At 35.2% G+C, this 24,190-nt stretch overlaps 1 protein-coding gene across 6 annotated transcripts in view; it reads left to right on the top strand.

The window, feature by feature from the left end:
* Positions 1-24,190, top strand: part of RYR2 (ryanodine receptor 2) — a 377,699-nt gene that overhangs the window by 255,699 nt on the left and 97,810 nt on the right. For all 6 annotated transcript variants that reach the window (XM_084203478.1, XM_084203479.1, XM_084203477.1 and 3 more), the window contains 17 exons: positions 93-236; positions 2,125-2,398; positions 4,653-4,767; positions 5,353-5,485; positions 6,621-6,724; positions 8,124-8,259; positions 8,961-9,147; positions 9,627-9,732; positions 10,933-11,053; positions 12,331-12,500; positions 14,158-14,378; positions 15,698-15,788; positions 18,318-18,458; positions 19,162-19,325; positions 21,341-21,419; positions 22,057-22,146; positions 23,226-23,363. In XM_084203478.1, coding sequence (XP_084059604.1) covers positions 93-236; positions 2,125-2,398; positions 4,653-4,767; positions 5,353-5,485; positions 6,621-6,724; positions 8,124-8,259; positions 8,961-9,147; positions 9,627-9,732; positions 10,933-11,053; positions 12,331-12,500; positions 14,158-14,378; positions 15,698-15,788; positions 18,318-18,458; positions 19,162-19,325; positions 21,341-21,419; positions 22,057-22,146; positions 23,226-23,363 — 2,414 coding nt within the window. The remainder of the gene's footprint in view (positions 1-92; positions 237-2,124; positions 2,399-4,652; positions 4,768-5,352; positions 5,486-6,620; positions 6,725-8,123; positions 8,260-8,960; positions 9,148-9,626; positions 9,733-10,932; positions 11,054-12,330; positions 12,501-14,157; positions 14,379-15,697; positions 15,789-18,317; positions 18,459-19,161; positions 19,326-21,340; positions 21,420-22,056; positions 22,147-23,225; positions 23,364-24,190) is intronic.

Raw genomic sequence — 24,190 nt, 5'->3', positions numbered from 1 at the left:
AAACTTCATTTTAATTATGTTTGTACACACAAGATGTCTTCAACATGCTTAATTTTATTCTTTCACTAATTGTTGCATTTTTCTAATTTCAGGAATTGAACTAGATGAAGATGGAACCTTGGATGGCAACAGTGATTCAACCATTAGGGGTCGCCTCCTATACCTCATGGAAAAAGTTACCTATCTGAAGAAGAAACAAGATGAGAAGACAGTTGATGAGGAGGATAAGACATCCTGTAAGTAAAATTAAATCAGTTTGTTGCAACTTAATTAAAAAAGGGAAAAGAAGCAGACCAGGAAGTTCTTCACACATTTTCAGCCAAAACAAGGTGTATTTTTAGTTAAATAGCTGTGCACTTTAAAGTTTGTAGCTTAACTCAAAACAAGTACAGATAGATTTATTAGGCAGATTTGTTTCCCAGTGGGATGTAGAGGAAAATTTCTTTTAGCAGCACTTTTGCCCCATATCCGTTGTCGGCTCATAAGTTTTTCAGAATGTATCTTGCTTTTAATAGAATGAGTACAGACTTAATAATTGCAGCAAGGTCCTGTCTTATGAGAACTTCCTCAGCTGCAGCAGCTTCAAATCAGTATTTGCATGAAGATTACCATATGAAATAATCTCCCATTAGACTGTAATTACCAGAAGCCTCCCCACCCAACCTAAAATTCAAGATTTGCTGACTGTAACTGCTGTTCTGTCATTTTTTCTGATACTTTCTGCCTTTTCATCCTGATAAGAATCACTGGCAGCGGCATCCTAGGTCTGCAGTTGGTGCCAACTGACTATTTAAATTTTATCCATCTTTTTATTTGCCAGTGTTGTCTTTATTTTTTATCTTTTTGTCCCCTTTTTTGTGGTATGTGGCGCTTTGAAACATCCTTATTTTTTATGTGATAATTAGAGGCTAGGTCTGTGCAGAATCTGGTGATTAATCTTATCTCTTCTTTTTTTCCTTGTAGTAAGCATAAAAGCTCTATAAAACCTGATTCTCTCTTTCTCGTGTTAGTAGAAACACTATTATATTAAACAAACAGACCCACAGGTAGGTGAAATACAGCACTGCAGTTATCAAAACAGGAACAAAGTGATTGCCTGCTCCCAGGATTCTTCATGGAAGAAAAACCAAAACCAAAACAGAACAAACCAACCCACCAAAAAGTGGTTTGTGTCCCTTCTTGTTGTTAATTACTTCAGTCCTTCTGAAGTATCAGCCCAGACACCCTATTTTAAAAGTGTTTGTATTCTTAAAAAGTGCTATACTCTGTGTCAATAGAAACACCTATAGTGCAATGCCTGGACAGTAACAGTGAAATACATTATTACTACTCTTTTACCCCTTTCCCTGTATGAAAACGAATTCTCTTTTTTGTTAAACATTCTATTTTCTGTAAGCTCCTATTTCTTCAGTATCTTTCTGTAATTACTTTTCTTTTTGATTGTTAGTTTGAGTTAACCTGGGATTACCTTAACTGCAATTACACAGCTTGTCTATATCAACAAATCTTTCCAAAACATACATATACCCCGACTAATAAAGATTATCAATGGCACTACCAGATACAGGTTTTTTGTTTCATTGGAGACTGAACTGGGAATATGCAAATGATCATCTCCCATTCATTTAATATTAGTGTCTTTATTTCTTTTGAAAGGCCTTTGGCAAAGGAATAATTTAAATTATTTTGTTGTGTGCGTTATAAAACTTTGAGTGGATACAGAGCTTAGGCATGTAAATAAATATCATTTACATGTGCTACCAGTATAATTTTTCAGCCTTACTTCATAATAGGCTAAAAAAGCCCTCAGACCTGTATTCATAGAAAAATATTGAAAGCAATTTACAGAAATAAATCTGGTGGCTTCGTGAGCATCCTGTATGTCTTCATAAATTTTTGTGTTTCATTTTAATTTTTAATATAGGCTTTTGGTTTTGAGATATTTCTGTTTCTCTCATGTGGTTTTATTTTTATTTGTTTGACTGCTGAAGAAATACTAAGAAAAAGATGCTTCTTATGAATTAAATTAATTCCAGTTCATGTTGCATAGTGGGTTCTGAGGGACTAGCACCAGGGAGATGAGCAATTAATGGTGATTCTGTGATTTATTTATTTTCTTCACAGCTACTCTCCAGCAGCTGATTTCAGACACGATGGTGCGTTGGGCCCAGGAGTCAGTGATAGAAGACCCCGAGTTAGTGAGGGCCATGTTTGTGCTGCTGCATCGCCAGTATGATGGTATTGGTGGTCTGGTTCGAGCCCTACCAAAGACCTACACCATAAATAGCGTGTCTGTGGAGGACACCATCAATCTTCTGGCATCCCTTGGCCAAATCCGTTCTTTGCTTAGTGTCAGAATGGGGAAGGAGGAGGAGAAGCTTATGATTCGTGGATTAGGGTAAATAACTGGAGTGTAACTTCTCTTTATTTACAGATTTTGTTATTTGCTGTATGGTTATGGCCAAGGTCGCACCTGAAGTTTGAATCTGAATATGGGTGTAAATGCAGGCGCTGCTCTCAGTTATGCAGTATCCTGAGTAGTAAGATAAAGCCTTTGCAGCATTATAGATATTATATGGGGGGAGAAGCAGTTGACATCTGTAAGACTTCTGAAAAAAGTTGAAAAGATGCATGTAATATTTTATGGTATCAGAACCTATCTTATTATTGCATTTTAAATAGTATGACTGTGAAGAATCCTGTCAATAATGCTACCCATTCTCTATGCATGCCCCTACTATTGGCTCTTGACACATGGGATTTCCCACAGCAGTCAGTTAATGGAGTTGTGCCTACCCATGTCTGTACATATGCCATCCTTTTATTGCACTCAAACACACTAGTGCGTTTGAGCTGGGAAGTAGTTCACACACAGTTATTCTTCCTAATTATATGATTAATAATAGTGAAGTATAGGCTAATAAAGAGGTCAATTGGATGAAACAGTAAAGCAAACATGATAGTCTCTAGCATGAAATAGGTTAGTTGTTTTTTTTCTCTCATGTTTTTCAAAGAGATATCTTTTGATTTGAAGCATCAGCTATGATCTATTGAAAATCACCAGTCAGCAAGAGCAATGAGAACAAAAAACATTATATAAAAAAAGCATTATATAAAGAATGTCAGGAATGCAACCAGAAGCAAAGCTTTTGTTGTGCAAAATACTTTTTTTCTGTTTGTTTTTTAGCTTACCGAAACCTCAAATATCCAAAAAATGTCTATACGTAATTTTGTATTATCATTATAAACAATGCCTACTTGTCAGGTTACCAGCAGTTACCTTTTATAGGTTACCTTTTATAGGCTAAACTGAGCTCCAACACCTTTTAAGAAATGCCTTCTTTTTTGTTTTTTTGCTGTGAGTAGTATTCCTTTCAGCTGAGAAAAGGGAGTGTTACTTGCTGCTGCTTTCAAACTCAGTTTCCTCAGAAATGCTGTTAAGATTTTTTTTCCCTAAGCATGACATTTTATTATGCAGTTCACAGTTAAACAGAACACTGAAAGTGGATGTAATTTGCAAAGCAGGGCAATGTTGCTGGCCAGCCCTTGAGGTGACATTTTGACTTTCTGTATTGCTTTCTGTAAAAGAAAGCTGCTGCAGATAACCAGGAGATTCGAATATCTTGGAAGATTGATACCATTGAGATCTCTTTTCAAGCCTGAAGCATTAGTGCAGAAAGGAGATGAGACAGCTTTTGAAGGCATCATTACTGATATGAAATTCAGTTTTAGGTTTTAAGGAAAAAATTACTAGGAGTCAAAAAACTCAGTGTCAAATAGTCTTCTTCACATCTCATCTTTTAGAAGGCTGAATTTTCCCTGCCTGAGAGAAGGAGTTTTAGGTCAGGAAGGAAAAAAAACCAAAACTGTTTAAAATGTACAGCGAAATTTGAACAGTTGCCAACAGTATTTTCTCTGGTGACCTGCTAATCCTTTTCTCCCATGGCCTAATTGCTTTCACAGTTATTTATGGGTTTTATTTGATTTCAAGACTAATTATATTTTTTAGAAATTTAATTACTCATTAAACTAGACATTTTTATTGGATATACCATGTCAAATAAAATACGACATTATGATCTTAAAGTCTGATTTTAAATATGAAAATTTGTTCTGATGCAGTGTGTAGAAGAGTTCTGCTGAACAGTAAACCATGAATATTATTTGTGCAGCTTCTGGTTTTGACACTTAGAAGATGGCTGGATACCTCTTTCCCCTAGGATTTTTTTATTGCTTTTGATGGCAGATAGAAAATGTCTCCAAGTTTTATTAATCAAAAAGGCATTTTGTGTCAAAAAATATTGCATGATTGAATTTAAAATATAAAATAATATAGCAGTTTTGATGCTGCTCTTGTCAGAACGTAGTTTTAGATCTGAGCAGAATTTCTAATGAGAGTAGAATACTCTTCTACTCCAGTGCAATCAAGGGGTAATTAGTGCACTAACTATAATATGGGAAAATAAAGGTCACATTCTTCCACAATGTGCATAGAAAAATAGAGAGGAGAGATTGAAACTCAATGGGAAAAGTTCCTGAGGTAATTTTTTACTTCAGGAGGTGGTGAAGAATCGCACAGTAAATCAGCTTTGCAAATAACATAATAGGTAAACTACTTGTCCATAACATTTTTAAATTTTGTTTTCCTGTAGAGACATCATGAATAATAAAGTATTTTACCAACATCCAAATCTCATGAGAGCTTTAGGCATGCATGAAACTGTAATGGAAGTGATGGTGAATGTGCTTGGTGGAGGAGAATCCAAGGTAAAGCATTTCACTGTTAGAAGGCAGAGAGTTTACAATAGAGCTGTTCAAAGCTTTTTCCTATAAGGTACTGAGCTGTCACTGGAGGTACTGGGATCATAACCTCTTACTAAATGCCATTAACATTATAATTGACTTAGTTTTTTAGAAGAATCTGTCCTTCCATTCCAGAGAAAGGTATTATTAGCACTGCAATTTTAGATGCTTTAAAGAAAAAACTGTAGCACTTTCTATGTTTATTATGTTTTAAAGGGGAGATGTTTGATCAACTAATTAAAAAAACAACTCAGTATTACTCTATGAAACTGAGTATACACCTCCTTTCATGTTTGAATCTAGACTCTGTGGGTGATCCCAGCTTTAGTTTTTAAAGCCACCTTGATCTTTGAAGCTTAAGGTGTTGCAATCTCCCTGGGAAAGTCCTGTTGATTCCAGTGAGAAACTGAAGCAGTTCATTTCCCTGAGGGGCAATGAGTACACCACCTAAATGTTAGTATGTTAGAAGGCTTTATATAAAATGATCCTTTGCATGTTGTATGTCTGTATTAAAGTTTGAACTTCAGTCTGTTTTTATTTGCTTCTTAGGAAATCACTTTCCCAAAGATGGTGGCAAACTGCTGTCGTTTTCTATGTTATTTTTGCCGCATCAGCAGGCAGAATCAAAAAGCGATGTTTGACCATCTTAGCTATTTATTGGAAAACAGCAGTGTTGGCCTTGGTATGTATTAAAATAAAATTTCAAACTTCCTGCTGATTTATATACAAAACTACCTGTATCTTTCTTCATCCATCTATTTACTCACTATGTATTGAAATTTCTCCTATTTCAGATGCAAAATATCCTCACTAACTGTTTTGCTAACTCTAGACAACTCCCCTGACAGTAGCATTAAGTTGGGCTAATTTAGTACGCTTTGTTGTATATGCCTGAACATTCAGAGAGACTCAGTGGTTAGTTGCTAATGTTGAGTAACAGAATATATTCCTGTTTTCACAAAGAGAATAATTTGGGCAGAATTTCTTTAAGGCTTTCCTCTCACTGCTCAAGCTTGCACCCCTGCACTTTTTTTCTGTGTACTGCTCAGTATACAGCTATACTGAGTGGCAGTGGGAGAAAAACAGAGCTCATTTGCTTGATTAGATGCATGATTTGATGCTCAGAAATAACCTTGAAACTTTCTTAACATGTTTGCTTTCCTTTGCTCATCTGAAGTGTTGTGGAGGAAATATATTTATCCTTATGTAATTTTGCAATTGAAATTGACAATATATATGTATTTAGGAATCATCATGGTAATTTTTTTAATTATCACAAATGTATTACTGTAAAGACACAGAACAGAAGTTTAAACTCAAAATCTTTTTGAAGAGGAAGAGCCTAAATCAAATGCCTTTGAAAGCCTTAGATTTTTCTAATGCTATATTTACTGCCATTTTTAAAAAATACATAATTTATAATATTTTATTTAAAGTGTAAAGATATTTTCTATTCAACGGATTTGGTGACATATCCATGTATCAGACATGCAATCATTACTGCATTTTCCTCAAAACAGAGTTATGTCAGTTAGGAAAATGAGAATGAGATCTTAAAGTATATGGTGAGAAGAGGAATATGCAAGACAAGCTGTTTTTAGCTTGAACATTCATTTTGTATTTTCATTTAATATCAGTGTCAAATTTCATACAAGTTTGTGATGATGTATTATAAAGAGAGATTATAAATTATATATTTATAATCATGTCCTAACTAATGACAAAATGTTGCATCTTATTAAAAAAAGTTCATGCATTTCCTTTGAATTTGTTGGGGTTTATTAAATTGGTGTTAAAACTAAATGTCATTTTAACAGCCTCTCCTTCTATGCGAGGGTCAACTCCTTTAGATGTTGCTGCAGCGTCTGTAATGGATAACAATGAGCTTGCTCTGGCTTTGAGGGAGCCTGATCTGGAGAAGGTTGGTAGCTTCTTCATCAACCATTTTTTTCCCCTGTGGTGAGGAGAAGAATACCCATTTCTTGGAGTGAGCAAAATCCAAGATGTATGGGAGTTTCTGGTACTTTTCAGGGGAAGACTGAGAACCTGATTGGTTGTTCTTTCTGCTGGTGGTCTGAAGAGTTGAACAGAGTTTGCAATGATTATGCACACAGTTGCAGCCAAAAGGAATTGCTTTGAGGGCATCTCTTAATTTTGCAGTAGTGGAGTCCATATCTAACAAAACTTGGTTGCTAAAATCTTTCTTTGCTGTTCTTTTGAATGGTGACATGAGGCAGCAATAAGGGTTACTAGGAGCTTTGTGACAACTTGTTACAATGTATGACAAATTTTCATCGAGATGTCTGTCTAAATCTGTTGTATTTTCCCCTAATATTTAAACCTCTTTCAGAAAAGTTTAAGAAATTTGGATTAATTACACTAAAGAATAAAACACTCAAGAGAATTTGTGACAATTGTGTAGCGTGTCTAAATTGCTGCTGCAAGCAGGAATAGAATAACAGTTACTGTGTCAGTAGTGGATAAAAAAGCAGATTAAATAATGGAAAGACAGATTCAAGGTAGACATTAAAAACTCATTCTAAAGAAAAGACAGAGGAATTGCAATATCCAATTTATTTTTGAAGACCTCAAATTGTGGAAATGAAATAATCTTCATAGGAAAACATCTGTCAGGAGTAATAAAAGTGCAGATATTCCTTTCTTGGAATAGGAAGATGGACCATATGTGTTTGAAAGGACATTTTCAGTCTTAGCATTCTTATAAGTGCTCAGCAAGAAGAAAGTGTCAAAACTGGCTAAAGGCTGTGCTTACAATTCTTGCCATTCAGAAAGGAAAGGGCCAACTGAAAACTACTACTGAGCCTGTAGTCCTGAGTTACAAGGAGTGTAATTCCTGCTGTAATTACTGCTGTGCATTTAAAAAAGAAAGGAAAAAAAAAAAGGCAAGTGAAAATGAATGGTCAAAATGAAAGAGTGGACCTTTTATTCTTTATGAAAGAAAAGATATGTTTTTGATTATGGATGGTGTGTGGTTGGAGGACATTGCAAAACTGACTAATTTGTAATGCTCAGAGTTGCAAGAGAAATGAGATAACATGTAGAGAAGCATATTCTAGCGAGACAAATGATGAAATTGACATAAGTTGTTCATGCAGTTCATGGCAGGAGTAGGAAAAGACTGGAAAAGTAAACCAAGAAAGAGGATGCTCTTCAGATTTGCCCAAAGCATGATACAGTTTTGTCCGGAATAAGACATTGAGGATACCATATCCCGGCAATGTATGAGGAGGCTTCCCTTTGAAGTTGCACTTCTCTTCTTTTTCACATTTAATATCTTTTCCATCCAACTTTGCTTTTAGGTGGTTCGCTACTTGGCTGGATGTGGGCTGCAGAGTTGTCCTTTGTTGATTTGTAAAGGCTACCCAGACATTGGATGGAATCCAGTTGAAGGAGAACGATATTTGGATTTTCTTCGTTTTGCTGTTTTTTGCAATGGTAGAGTAGAAGCCCAAACATTTTATAACTTCCTCCAATATCCAAATACATTTGTAATTTTAAATAGTAAGACAAGCTAACTTGGTAAGTTAATGTGAATTAAAAGAACCTGCAGAAAGAGTAGAATTTTTCAAGACACACATTAACTTATATGACTTATGAAATGGGAATCTGGGGTCCTGTGAACTTGTGCCCCATTTTTTGGATCCACCTTTGTTCTTTGAAATGCCCATGTCTCCTTTGGACGTAGAAAGTATAGCAGATTCCTAAATACTTTTGTGATAAATTCATGGTAGATACAGAGCCAAAGCCCTATCTTTTTATGAAGATTAAGATAGTCCAGTTTTAGTGTCCAAGCAATTATATTGGTCCCCTCATTAACCCTCATTCACTTGACTGAATCTTTACTATTCAGTAGTAAAGTAAAATTCAGTAGTTTCACTGGTGCTTTAAACATCCTTTACTACATAGTTAATTCCTTGGCTTTAATACATTTTGAATAAAAACATGTTTTATTTTTTTTCGTTTCGTTGCAGTAATAGAGGAGTATGTGTGTTTATGTAACTCTGTTGTGATATTTAAACTATTTTGTAGTAAAAAGTATCTATGTGTTCTGTTCTTTTGTGTGCCTTTTTTTCTGATTATATTTCAGAACTCTTTTTGATACAATCTTGTATCTTGATATTTGTTCTGTGTGGTAGGAGAGAGTGTGGAGGAGAATGCTAATGTTGTAGTCAGACTGCTGATTCGCCGACCTGAGTGTTTTGGTCCTGCTCTAAGAGGAGAAGGAGGCAATGGGTTGCTTGCTGCCATGGAAGAGGCAATACAAATATCAGAAGATCGAACAAGAGATGGACCTTCCCCAAGTAATGGATCCAGTAAAACCCTGTAGGTGCAGTAGATTTGCTTACATTGCCATCATATTTGTTTATTTGTTTTGTAATCTTAGGTGTGAAATTACTTTTTTGTTTTAACACATTAATTATCAGTTCATTCTTCCTTGGATTCTGTGTTGGAGGGAGATTTATCTTTTGCTAAACAGTGCTTCCTCTGCACTATCAATTTAAGTAACTCTCTCTAAGTATTAAGACATCTCTAGAATTCTGTTTTTTCTTTTTCATTTCATTAAAAGTCAGTTCACTGATGCAAAATGAGACAGATAAATGGTACCAGTGGTTACAATGGAGATGTTGCTGCAATCTTTTAGGGACAAAATAAGTTTTGTCTTAGTCTGCTGTAAGTCCATTTGCTAGCAGAAGCCACTGTCTGTAAGCTGTTACACTTATGAGAAGATTTTCTTCATTTATTACTGTTAAAAACGTTTTTTTTTTTATCTTTTGTTTGTTGTAACATCTAACTAATTACAGTGAAATAGAAGAACAAGAAGATGACACTATTCACATGGGAAATGCAATAATGACCTTTTATGCTGCCTTGATTGATCTCTTAGGACGTTGTGCCCCTGAAATGCATGTAAGTTTTATGTTCTTCATACAGTGGAAGGTAAAGGCATACTTATTTTACAGGTTTGCCATTCTTTTTTTTCTTAGTATCATGCTATCTGGTATTAAAGCAGTGGTATGGCCACATAGTATCTTAGTGGACATAGTGTCCTGTTCTATTCACTGGCAAGAGGAAAGAGATCCTCAGAATCTCTTCTTTTTAAAGGAATTATTCCCTTGCCTTTTTTTTTTTTTTTTTTTGTTTTTTTTTTTTTTTGTTTGACTGCCCATTGTGACAAACAAATTCCTCAAATGTCTCTAACATGTCTCTATTTGCTGGAATTGTGTAGAGTGATGTATTTTTTATAAACTAAATTTTAGTCTTCATATACTTATTTTAAACAGACTTTTTAAGTTGCATGCAAATTTAAATATTATTGGTCATTTTTTTTAAATGTAGGGATAATCATTATACTTGGACATACACAACAATATCTCAAAATCTATTCACACAGACAAACCTTGTCAAAGAAAAGATGTCACTATTTCAGGCACTAGATACAAAGAATTAGAAACAATATAAAAACTTCTTCTCTTGTGTTAGAGATGGAAACTATTTGAAAATATTTGTTGTTTATGATTGAATATACACTCTTATTCTTCAGAAATTTAGTTATACATAGTTTCTCATTTCACTCTGGAATGTGCCCTAATTAATATATATTATTATAGATCAGTATCAGGTTTGTGCAGGGATTGATAACTTGAGAGAGGAGAGATATATGCAGTTAATAAGGTCAGTGTATGAATACCTGTTTCATTTGAATAAAAAATTGTCTTGTTTTCTCCCTGTCTTGTTGCCTTTTTTAAAAAGCAAAACAAACAACTGAGATACTTGAAAGTGCCTTATTTGACCAGGACAAAACCCCTAACTTTTTCCATCTGAAAATCTGCTTTTGTTTTCCTCCCCACCCCTCCCACCATATGTTGCTACATTTTAAGGCTTTGTTCACCAGCTTTACCTAATTTCTGTTCTGAAAATGAACTTAGTTTTGTTTAACAAGCAAACGTAGATTTTAGACTTTGAACATTTTCATCCAAACAACAGCAAATTGATGCAGATTGTGTGACATTTTCATTGTTAATTATAATGCAATTTTGAGAGCAGTTATTCTTTTGTATATAAGATAAAATAGAAGATCTTTCTAAATTTTATTTGTCTTTTTATTAGCTAATTCATGCTGGCAAAGGGGAAGCCATTAGAATCAGATCAATTCTACGGTCTTTGATTCCACTTGAAGATTTAGTGGGAGTAATCAGTATTGCTTTCCACATGCCAACCATAGCAAAAGGTAAGATTTTTCTACACTTTTTCTTCCTAGTCTTTCTTCCTAGTCTTATGATTTGTAATTTACTGACATATTGACAGTCATACTTTTTTCAGCATTTAAAAAAATATAGAAATTCTACTATTTATTATGTAAATTAAAAGACAGATCATGTGTATCTCATACATGTTTCAAAAATCTCTCTGCATGCTGTAGTCAACAATTCTGTGTACCCCTAAATCACTGATATAAATCCTGTTAAAATGAATTATGAAAATCTATTACAACTTTAAAAAGAAATTTTAAAATGCATGCTTTCTGATTTTAGAGCTATTTAAAAATACTGCAGTCTCATTTCTCAATAACATAATCCTCAGCTCTTGCTGTTCTAACCCTATCAATTGCTTCTAGCAGATCTTACTAAGACACCAGAGTTGTTCTCCAGCAACTATGGTGAAGAGATAGGTGTGACATACATAGGCCAATGCATTTCTTTGTTTTTCCTGCCTGTATAAAATTGATTGCCATAGTGGGAGCTATGTGAGCACCTATATAAAAGGGAAAGGGATTACCTCTGCTTTTTTGTGAGTCTGGAGAGAAAACATTATATATGCAACCCCGATGGTTCAGACACTCACAGCACAAGATTTTCCAATAGGTTACAGGGGAAGAGATAAAAAGATCAATCAGTTTGTTTTACTATTACTTGTTTATGTTCCAAATAGGGATAGACCTATAGGTGAGATCTCAGCAGCAATCTGCAGCTCATAGATACAGAAATGCTTGTTTCCTTTCCAAAATAAAAGTAACAAAGTTTTAAAATATTTCAATTAATTCCTTTCAGATGTTTTGAAAGTTTTAAGGTAGATAGGACTTGTTAGCACATTCTTAATTCTTTGTCAGACATTAGAGCTATGCTCACAAATGCTGCATTTCCAGGATCTCTGATGCAATGTTCTTGTAACTTTTACTTTCCATCTGCTTCTGTCGAGAACTAGGCAGTTATGTGGGTTAATTATTATGTTTTAGGTACTTAGCATTTATAATATCAACTGTTAAGAATCTCAATATACAAAGCATAAACAGAAAAGCATGCAGGGCCTTTGAGGTCTCTAGGTAGAATTTGTCTTACGCATTCTCTTTGATTTAATTGCAAATATGTTTTCTTTGTGTAACAAACATATGGGGAAGATGCCTAGGTGTTAACAGAGATTCAAAGGCTCTGTCAGGTTGCAGCATGACTGCCTAGTCTGCTGATGAAGGAGAATCCTTGTCACTGAAGTCTTATTTCTTCCTTTTAGATGGTACTGTGGTGGAACCTGACATGTCTGCGGGGTTTTGCCCAGATCACAAGGCAGCCATGGTTTTGTTCCTTGACAGGGTCTATGGAATTGAGGACCAGGATTTTCTTCTACACCTTCTTGAAGTTGGCTTTCTGCCAGACCTTCGAGCTGCTGCCTCATTAGATACAGTAAGTGTTTCAGTTTGTTTTTATGTTGCTTCTCTTACCTTGTTGAATACTACAGCATTTTTCATCCCTTGGAAAAGCATTTTTGATGTCTTCACATCTTCTGTGTTTCTCAAATGCTGGCTGAACTGCATGTTGCTTCTGAGCTTTGATTATATTTCAAGATGCATCCTCCAGAGCAATGCTCACTTTTTAAGATCTGCACTGATACCCTTATCTACAAAAGATGCAATGCTTTTCTCCAGGAGACTTTCTGAGCTTGTGCTACAGAATCCAGATCAGATGAGCTGCCAATGAAGCAGCAGGGAATAAGTGACTGGGAGCCTCTTTCCAGAGATAGACAGAAAGTGTTCATGTCTGTGCATTTGTTAGGGACACCTACGCTGGTATTTAGAAAATTACCACATTTCTATTTTAGTTCCTCCTCACTGTTGCTGCCTTTTTTTTTTTTCCTCTGTGAGTCTTATTTCTATCTTATTTCTTTTAGCTGTCTTGGTCCAGAAAGCTCAGATTTAGAGAGCTGTCATGAGTGCTAAGACATTAAATTTGGTTTTCCTATTTGTCCTTTAATGACAACATTGTTTTCTGAAAATAATTATGTTGTTATTTAGGATCATAGAATCATACAATGGTTAAGGTCAGAAAAGACCTCTAAGATTATGAAGTCCATCTGTCAACCTAGCACCACCATCGTGTTCACCATTAAACCATATCCTCAAGTGCCATATCAACTTTTTGGAATATATAGCTTTTCTGAACACTTCCAAAATTATGACTCCACCACTTACCAGGCAGCCTGTTCCAATGCTTGACAACCCTTTCTGTCAAGAAATTTTTCCTGATATCTCATCTAAACCTCCCCTTGTGCAGCTTCTGGCCATTTCCTTCTCTTCTGTCTCATTACTTGGGAGAAGAGACTGACACATCACCACCACAGACTCCTTTTGAGGCAGGTCTCCTCTGGGCCTCCTTTTCTCCAGGCTAATGAGCCCCAGCTCCCTCAGCTGCTCCTCACAGGACTTGTGCTCCAGACCCTTCACCAGCCCCACTGTCCTTCTCTGGACACACTCCAGCACCTTGATGTCCTTCTTGCAGTGAGGGGCTCAAAACTGGAGACTGTAGGTGCATCCTCACCGGTGCTGAGTACAGGGCTGTGATCACTGGCTGCTGGTCACACTATTGCTGATACCAACCAGGATGCCAGCAATCTTCTTGGCCCCCTGGGCACACGTTCATGTTTAGCTGTCGAACAATACCCCCAGGTCCTTTTCTACCAGATATTTAAGAAAAAGCAGGTGAGGATTTTTAACTCACTTGTAACTTGGCCTCGTTCATAGCAAAAAGATACTGACTTGTATTACCTGATTTTGGAGTGTTCTGTTTAGCAGCTATGACATTCTTCCATATAATCTTGAAAATTATTTTTTGAATGGCCACATTTATTGTTTTTGTTTTTGTTCATTAAAAACAAAACAAAAGCTATCTGTGAGACTTTAAAAGCAGCAGAAGAAGGTAGGATCTAGCTCCAGTAGGTATCATATCTCATTTCTGCGTTTTGGAAATTTCCCCTTTTATAATTGCAGAACAAAAACAGCAATTTATTTTCATGTGTAACCACACTGATGAGACAAGTCTAATTTCTGTCCTGTTTAATTTATAGGCTGCTTTGAGTGCTACAGATATGGCTTTGGCTCTGAATCGATACCTTTGCACAGCAGTCTTGCCTCTCTTGACCAGATGTGCTCCCCTGTTTGCTGGCACGGAGCACCATGCTTCCCTCATCGATTCCTTGTTACACACTGTGTACAGACTCTCAAAGGGATGCTCTCTTACCAAAGCTCAGCGAGATTCTATTGAAGAGTGTTTGCTGTCCATCTGTGGGTAAGAAAATACTCCTGGCTCTACAGGAATGCTAAGTGATAAAGCAATCTGTGATATTTATAATACAGGAATGCAGAACTATGCCACCAGTAACACAATTAAGATTTCCTCCCCCCCCCGTAAGATGATTGTGATGGTTGTTAAGATACTGTACTCAATTTGCAGTTTTATTAATTACCAGTCATTCCTCAGTTCTCATTCATTCAGTCCTCAGTTATTCTGCCATCACCAAATCTTTTATATTAAAACCTTGTTGATTAACTAAGAGAATGCAAAAAGAAAAAGCTCTGGAATTGTGGAGTTATACATAGACTGAATTGCCATTTAAATACTTTTAGCTGCGCAGATTTCTGGTTTATATTCAGTAGCTTATCTAATTCTGTGTAGAGGTTTATTTATGGCGTGTTCCATTTGAAATCCTAATCACTGACTGGTATTGTTTTATCTCTACTGAACAGCTTTGTGACAGATTTTATTTGTGTGTCTGCAGGTCAAAACCAGTTGGTTTTTATTAAATTTTTTATAAATCCACAGGCTCAATTATGAAAAGCTGACAAGGCAAATATGAATTCAGCTTCTAATTACAGTTAGCATTTTGTCTTTCAGTTCACCAGAGGATTTGGTTTGTTTTATTTTTTAGTATTTCACCATGACTTTTTTTTTTAATAGTGTGGATGTGTGCTCAGAAATGACAAACATTTATATTATAATACAAAAAAAAAAGGTAAAAATATATTACATTAGATGGTATTTGATATGAGCATTTAATATATACATTGCATTGATAGGAACCAATAAAATTGACCAGATTTTGCTATTTATCTGGAAAGCTTTAATCTCTATGCCATTCTAAAATTCATATTATAACAATTTCTCTCCTTCCAGTTGGTGCCCACTGCGTCTTGTTTAGCACTTCTAAAGAGATAGTGCTCTTATGTCTTCATTAGCTTCTAAGATATTTTAAGAGTAATTGAGATATATTGCAAGAAATTAACAATATACCCCCTTTTGCATGAGCATAGGGATCCTAATACACATTATCAAAATTCAGAGTTTTTTTTTCCTGGTTTTCTCTGTCTGTAGATCAGATGTTTTCTTGGCTTCTTTGAAGCATTTGATTTTCAGCTTGTTCAGAATATTTTTTTTGATATACACTTGTTTGCTTTCTTCTGGACCCCTAGTGCCACAAGGAAAATATTATTTTATGCATTTGAAGAATTTTAACAGCCCAGAGCTGATATGTTGTTTTAATGTCTTTATCAATTATTTACGTGAAACTGTGCTGGAACACCCTTTGTAAATGGTTTGTCTGCTTTTAGGCAGTTGCGGCCTTCCATGATGCAGCATTTGCTGAGGAGATTAGTGTTTGATGTACCTCTGTTAAATGAACATGCAAAGATGCCTCTCAAGGTAAAAGTAAATATTAGTATTCAACAGCATTCTCTATAACCGAATGTAACAGAAAAGAGTAGCATGGAGAAGATGCTCTGTAATCTTTGTTATGTTATTTCCACTCTGCAGGAATCTAAGACCATAGTTTTTAAGGATAAATAGTTGTTTTGGGAGAAATTCAGTCTGATTTGCATCCATCCATACAGAATTATGAAGTCTGGGTCTAATGTTTGCTTCTCCTTTAATATTTCCTGTTTGTTTTAGCCTATGTGGAAACAGAATAGAAAAATCCTTGGGGGCAGGGTGCAGAATCCAGTGCACAAAACATAACAATTGACAGTTTGTATGTGCCTTGCCTTGCACCTCTCTGCACTGGTTTTCCTTGCTTTTGGAAAAAGGACTCTTTCTCTGTTGGTGGTGCCTGGAAATCTGTTAAGGAATAATGTTTAGTAGTAATGTTGCATTTTGTTTTCAGCTCCCAAAAGTTTAGCTGTATCTTTTTATTCTGATTCCTAATGCTTAAGAAAAATGAGGGTATTTTCCTTTCGGAGCTAAAACATTCCTTAAGGATTCCTGATATCATCATCCTTTTTAATAAACATTTGCTTCCACACCTTCCCTACTGTTTTTCAGCAGTCCTTTTTAATGCTTTCCCACCACAATTTTGCATTGGATAAATAATATTTTCTTATTTCATGTATATTTATGAGCACATAAATTTCATATATATTTAAGAGCACATCAGAGGAATTTGAATTATTAAGCTCAAAGCCAGGGCCTGCTGCTGAAGTCCTGCCATGGACTTCATAATTTGGTTATGCCCCCCCAGTAGCCCTCAATCAAACTAAAAATTCTAGGGCAGCCATTCTTCCATGTCTGCGAGAAAAAAGAGTTGCTAATTCAGTATACTGCCCTCAGGGGGTTACTTCTGATGCATTATGGCATTTTATGTGTTGCTAAAACCAAATAGTAACTTGGCACTTCCTGTGTGGCTGTAATGCTTTGGGGTTTGTTTTTTTTTTTTGAGGGGGGAAGAAAAAAAAAGCAGCTTCTTGATATCTGTTCATCTAAGAGAACAGATTTTATGATACCAAAGGTCATGCCTGCAGGGAGCTGCCCTTGTTGCTGAACTGAACAGTAAGGAAATAATGACTGAATCCTTTTGGCTAGTCAAGCTTTGCAAGATACAGATGTGAAGAGAACCATGGTGTTAGTATGGGCAAAGGATTTTGTTCACTGACCCCTAAAAGGCTAATGCTTGTGAAGAATTGCACTCTTTATCTGAAGATAGACCTATAACTTTTAAAAGGTTTCACTGACAGTAAGCTGATTTCCAGTGATTTAACAAGGGACTCCTACCCATTTCTGCTGTGTTTCTGATTTGAAAGTATGGTAGTACTGTAGTGTGCATTCCTTTCAGGCTTGTGCTGGCAAGCCAGTTATAGTAATGTAAGGAGGCAGCTGTAAGTTAATCAGACATCTGAAAATGTAATTTTGAATGGGAAGAGAGGAGAAAATTATGAAGGCAAATCAGAGTACAGTGCTATCTATTGTGAATACATTTGCTGGTTTCTGCAGTTAAAAATTGCCTCAGGTTTTAAGCAGCATGCACATTCAAATCTGTGATGCTGTTCCTGTGTTCCATATAGTTCAGACATTTTGGAATAGGACTGCCTTGTTTTTATTTCCTCTTAAAGAATATTCAGTGCTTCCTCAGGGATGTCTCTAAGACTAAACCTACCTTACTCTCTTAACTAGGTTTAAAAACATATTCATATATATTATTATACACATGTAGTCAAAAAACAAACTTGTCTGGCCATTATATAATTGAATATAGTTTAAAAAAATATTTTAAAATACATTCAGCTCTTAGAGTCCATATTTCTGACTCTCCCGTGATTCTACATAAATGATAAAACTTTGGTCTATTTACATGTTATATGCATCTAAGTTCTTCTCTGCAATTTTTCTTTAGTCATCCAACAATTTAAATAGTAAATGACTATTAACATGTAATGTAAATATGAAGATATATAAATATACTGCAGGTACTGTTTTGGGATTTTTTCCTGATCTGTTGAAAGTGTAAAAGAACAGTGCAGTATCAAGATCTTCACTTCTACATTACAGACATGGGTTGTTTTTTGTTTTTTGGGTTTTTTTGGTTTTTTTTTAATTCCTGTCTTTATTTATGCACATATACACATTTATGTTATAAATGTCTGCATTTTTCCAACTTGAAGTTTGTTCAGACTCAAAAAAAGGAAATCATGTCAGCTCTCTACTGACTGTAACTTGCAATATTTTCCAAAGAAAAATAAGCTTTGCAAAATGGTATTGAAACAAAGATGAAAAATCTGCTCATTCTCATTCTCTGCTCATTCTGAGTGTATATGCGCCAGTGATTAAAAAAATATATAGACAACATGGCTATTGATAAAAGTAGAAATATTTCTGGTAGCATCTCTCTAATGTTTGAGTGCCAGAATGGAAGAACCTCAGCAGTTATATTTCTATTTGCTTTCAAAATATGTTCTGTTTCAGTTGCTGACAAATCATTATGAAAGATGCTGGAAGTATTATTGTTTGCCAAGTGGATGGGGTAACTTTGGTGCTGCCTCAGAAGAAGAACTTCATTTATCCAGAAAGTTGTTCTGGGGTATTTTTGATGCTTTATCTCAAAAGGTAAATAATTTTAGTATGTATCTATTACTGTAAAATCCATACTGTGTAGTAATTTTTCTTTAATCTGTAGTTTTTACCCAGCTTATATCAACACTGTATCATGCACTTTGAAGCAAAAAAAATACAGGCTTTAGTAAATTTAAATCTTCCTCTTATGGCTTCTAATTTAATGTAGGTATAAAATTTTATCTCCTAATTAAAAGAACTATAACACTAAAGCAATAATCTTTATATGTAACTGTACAGTTCTGTACTATTTTCTGCTTAATTGTTGTACTTTCAGCACCCTTGAATAAATTCTGTGTTATACAGTAGTTTAATAATATGTCTTGGTATGTATTTATTGTTCATTCTGTGACTAACCTGCTTAAAAATTAATGAGTTTAATTTCAAATCCAAATGTTGAGGAGTGCTGTGCATACTCCTCTGCTTTGCTGTCTTCCTGTCATCTGAAAAATTTTTTAGTGTTGCTACCAGTGAAGTCAACACTTTTCCGATTTATTTGAGCAAGATTAAGACTTGCATCTAGCTTTCTGCTTTGGACAGTCAGTTCTCTTTATTTTCAGAACAAAAACTCAGTTTCACACTGAGTAAGAGAGCCATTCTCTGGCTGCTTGGTTTCATCTACAGCTGCATCAGTTTCACTGGTGATGTTGAGGGTTCCCGTTCACTCCTCACTTTCTGTCCCCTGTGTGTTCCGCAGAAGTATGAACAAGAGCTCTTCAAATTGGCTTTGCCTTGTCTGAGTGCAGTTGCAGGGGCCTTACCTCCAGACTATATGGAATCAAATTATGTCAATATGATGGAAAAACAGTCTTCAATGGATTCAGATGGGAACTTTAATCCTCAACCTGTTGATACCTCAAAGTAAGGAAGTACTTTGTTGCACCTGGGTGTTTTTTTGATCATGAATGTGTAAAAGTGGGGTGGAGTCTTTTGTTCGGTCTGATGTGAATGTAAAGCTTCTCTTCTGAATGCTTACTTTAAAGATAAAATGGAGATCTTAATATTTTTATTTATTTATTTATTTTAAATCAAATAAAGCAATAACTAGCAAGTTACATCATTATTTCCTTGGTCAGCTTAGAATATTTTTAATGCATTTTTATCCAGGAGAAAGAACTATCCAATTGTCTTTATATGTCTGCTGCAAACAAACCAGCATGCTCTTAGAAGTGATAAATTGGACATGACTACATCATCCCTGTCATTATGACCATATGTCAAGACACTAATTCCAATTTGTGTGAATGACAGTGTACCTACAGAAAATTGTTTGATTGTGCCTTCATATAATCTTTTTAAATATGAATAATGGGATTTGGGCAGAATAATCTTCATTCACTCTAGGCAGTCAGACTCTGGCCCTGCTTTTTAAAGTATATTAGCCAGAAAAAGCATGTATCTGAATGGAAATTTCCTGCTCTGATTTTTGACTACAGCAAGCATGCCATTTCCCTTTGTATAGAGTAGTTTTACAGAAGCATGGTTATGGACTATATTTTTAAAAATTCCTGTTATAAAATGTTTGCTTCACTTGCCCCTGTGAGTTTTCTGCCTGTATTAACATTCAGCACACAGGATGCTGTCAGTAGATTGACACCTTCCTGACAGCATGCTTGTACACGTATGCACATCTAAATACTGCAGTAAAAGTCATAATCCAATCAGGAGCACAGAAAGGACATCAGTGACCCTTTAAATTCATTTTTCTAAGATGTAGTTAAAATATATGAAAGTTTTTAACAAAATTTCTTAAGAATATTATATTATCATTTAATTGAGTATTTATCTGGTGTCATTTCAGAAAAAAAAAAAAGTAGATTAGAATAGATTTGTAGCTGGAATAGATTTGAAAAAAACCCAGAAAATGTTACTTGATATTACTGGAATTATATGTCACTTTATTGCTATAGGCGTCAACAGTTCTGTGATGTTTTAAGACAAAGACAGAACTGCTGCTCTCATTGTAACGTCCAAATCATCCCACATTCTTTTAACATGTGAATCCAGCTTTGTGTTTATTACTAGTACTGGACCTATTTGTTTGAAGGTGTAGGTAATATGATGTTAATGTGATTGTAATTTTATTGCATTTCCGAAATTATTTGAAGTATTATAGCATTAATGGGGTTCCCCTCAAATTAAAATCTTACAAACAATAAAAACCTGCTGACAGTGCTGGATGAATGTTTTCTGACCTTTGTGTGTGTGTGTGTGTGTGTGTGTGTGTGTGAGGTTCTTGCAAACTGTTACTCTGACATAATTTTGTTTTACATTTCTGCTTTTTCAAAAACACTGAAAATCCAGACTTCTATTTCACAGTAGATGGCACTCTAACACTACTTGTATTGAAATGCTTTATGTTAGGAGGGAAGGTATTACTATTTCCTTGGTGATCAAAAGTAGTTATTCCCTTCCATTTGTAGCAATGCTGATGAAGTAAACAACTGATATTTGATAGATATTTTTGGACTATATAAAATAGATAATGTTTCAAAAAGGACTGTTAGCACACTTAGTTTATAATGGACATGTGCAATAAGTTACTACCATATTTCTGAAACTATACGTTGTAGTTGTGGCTTTAATACTAAGAAAATACGGGACAAAAAGCACTAGTGCTTGATCTCATTATTGATTTTTCCCTGCACACATGTTTCAAAGAAGTTAAATTCCTACAACAGCTGTGGTTGTCATTCACTGTCCATGAAATTATTCCAATATCTTCCTTCATTTAATTGGGCCTTGGAGCAAACAGTGTGTGAAGAAGAGTACAGGAAAGGGTGTATGCATTATTTATTATTTTGAAGCTTTCTTTACAACAAAAACATTCAGTTTTAGCCTGTGTGATATAATGCTGATTTTCTTTTCACTTTCAGCATTACAATCCCTGAAAAGCTAGAATATTTTATTAACAAATATGCAGAACATGCTCATGACAAATGGTCGATGGAAAAGGTAAAATCTACATTCCTCTTAAAGCAAAATCATATTTTTATTTGAATCAATTTCATCTATAAAAGATTTTACTCTGAATATTATTATTTTTCATGATGTTACAAGCTGGTATGCGGGTAAGATATAGATATACTATTTTCTCACATATTTGTGGGAAAGTTTCTTAAATGCATATGAGTATTTCAAAAGAGTGTTTAATCATTTCATAATTTTTTTGGTGACTTTTGACTAAATATATTTGTGTATTGTTTAACAGTTTTATGGACCTGAATTTTCTTTCTCTTTTTTTTTTAACCAAATAAGCTCTTTATCCTTTTTATTCCTTTGTGCATTTTGTTTGTCCAGTGTTAAAAAAATAGTTCCTCAACTGTAGTACAGTATTCTGCTTTATAAAAATCATATATAAAAAATAAAAATGTATCGATATGGTTCCTTTGGTAATCGTTATTTTGCAAAAGGATGGCATGCTGCATGATTAATATTTTTATTTTTAAATAATATAAATGTTGGTTGAGGAAATAGTAGAAAGGAAACTTTAGGAGAACAGCTCTGCAGAAGCATTATTCAGTTAATTTCTACCAATGGAAAGGATTTTTCATAATTTTCCATGTTTCCCCATTTTATCCTTCTTATTCAGTTTGCCAATGGATGGACCTATGGTGAAACATTTTCTGAATCTGCAAAAGTGCAACCATTAATGAAACAATATAAGTTACTGTCTGAAAAGGTAAGGGATTTGTTCATGCTTGATTGAGGGTTGCTGAAATATCACTGAAAATATTGCCTTGTCTTTTCGTCATTTTAAGAGAAAAAATGCTCACACTGTGTCAGCTAATGTGTGGTTGTTGCCTTTCTCAAAATCCTGAAACGATATGGAAGGGTTTCATTGTATTATGAATAGGGCACTCAAACTTTTTCTCACAAAGCTTAAACTACATTGCATTACTTACAGTGAAACCAAAATGTGATATTGCCACTCTTTTTTTGCAGTAAGGCTGTACAGGAATGTCTTCTTGCTTAGTGCTTTAGGTTTAGGCTTTGTCTGGTCTCCAGCAGAAAACCATGACATCTGGAGAACTTGATATAAATAAAGCAATGCTGAAGGAACTGTTCTTTTTCATCTTAAAGAGGAGAAAGCTGCTGGAGATATGGTCTTGGTTTCCTGGTTCCTAAGCGTTAGTTACAGAGAAGATGGATGGATGCATTCTCTTCACAGGGTGCACAGTGAGAGGACAAGAGGCGATGGCTGTCAGCTTCTTTAGCAGAAATGCTTTCTAAAAATTCTTCTTGACAGATTAAATGTGGAAATAACCACCCAAAGAGGTGGTGAAATCAGCTGCATGTTGAAGGCATGATGCAGCAAGACCTAGATAACCTAATCTTGATAGCCCAGTTAGGTGCCTTATCTGAACTCAGCAGAAGGTAGAGGCAAAAGATGTCCAGAGTTCGCTTCCAACACAGACTTGCTTATGATTCTGTGATTATGGTGTTTGGTTCATGTCGCAGATAAAACACTGCATTACTCCTGATAATTTCTGCTCCACCCTTGATTTCTTGCTATTAACACAGTTTTCCCTGAGATCATCAGCTTCCCGCGGGGCCAGAATTCTTCTCCCCACCTCTGGAATGATAAATAAACTTTTTTATATCTATATGATTTATTTGCATCGTTTCAATAACCCTGAGCCATAATGGTTGAATTCAGCACGTTTCTTTGCATCTCAGTATAACCAGGAAAAAGTCCAATAGTTACTTTTTGCTCTGTGCAGCATAAACAAGTTAATTATTGCATGTATATTCTTCTAGGAGAAAGAAATTTATCGATGGCCAATCAAAGAATCACTCAAAACCATGCTGGCATGGGGATGGCGAATTGAAAGAACGCGGGAAGGAGATTCCATGGCCCTGTATAATCGGACGCGTCGCATATCTCAAACCAGTCAAGTGAGCCACTTTCCTAAAAACTCTGTTCTCTATTAACAATAACTGCCTTTTGAAAGGAAGCCTTTGAACTTTTAGGGCTCTGTATGCTCATATGCATGTTTCTGAAGACAGTGTCACACATAGGCAGAAAGTCCTGGACACTGTTCTTTTTGAAGCAAGAGGTACCTGTTACTGCATAATGCATAGAGGAAAGCCTGTCAATGCCTCTTTTCTAGCCACACTTCTTGTGCCAGTGGCTTGTCACCCAGGGAACCTCTGTCACTTTCTATCCTCCTTTGACCATTTGTGTCAGTGTAATGACCAAGCCTCTGATAAATTTAGACAGTAAAAACAAAGAATGAAAAAATTGTGATATATTCTGGGTGGGTAGGAGGGACAGAAGGTAAAAGATAACTGTTTATAGGTTCTAGTCTTAAATGTATAAATAGGGTTGAAAAGTTAAATTAAAAGTTTGGTTTTTTTCCTGAATTCACTTTAAACTAGATTGTGTGAAATTGCCAAGAAAAAAAATTCTCTAGATAATGCAGAGATTTAATCATAACTTTATCCTTGTCGACAGTAAGTTCAAACTCTAAATGAGTTCAAGTGAAATTTGTATTTAAATGAAAGGGATTTGTGTCTGATGCCCATCTATCTTTGGGAACAAACTTTGTTGCCCTCTGCCTAATTCTCACTTAAGTTTACCACACCGATATATTTTCAGCTGGGCCACAAAAGATTCTTTTGCTCTCCAGAGATTTACAAGTGACTTTTTCTTTAAATTTCTTTATTACTTTCAGTGTCTTGTTAACATTAACTTCTTCATATTAAATGCTTGCGTAACTCCA

This window comes from Fringilla coelebs (assembly GCF_963513975.1).
Source record: "Fringilla coelebs genome assembly, chromosome: 3".
Taxonomy (NCBI): Eukaryota; Metazoa; Chordata; class Aves; order Passeriformes; family Fringillidae; genus Fringilla; species Fringilla coelebs.
This window is presented reverse-complemented; position numbering and strand designations above follow the sequence as displayed.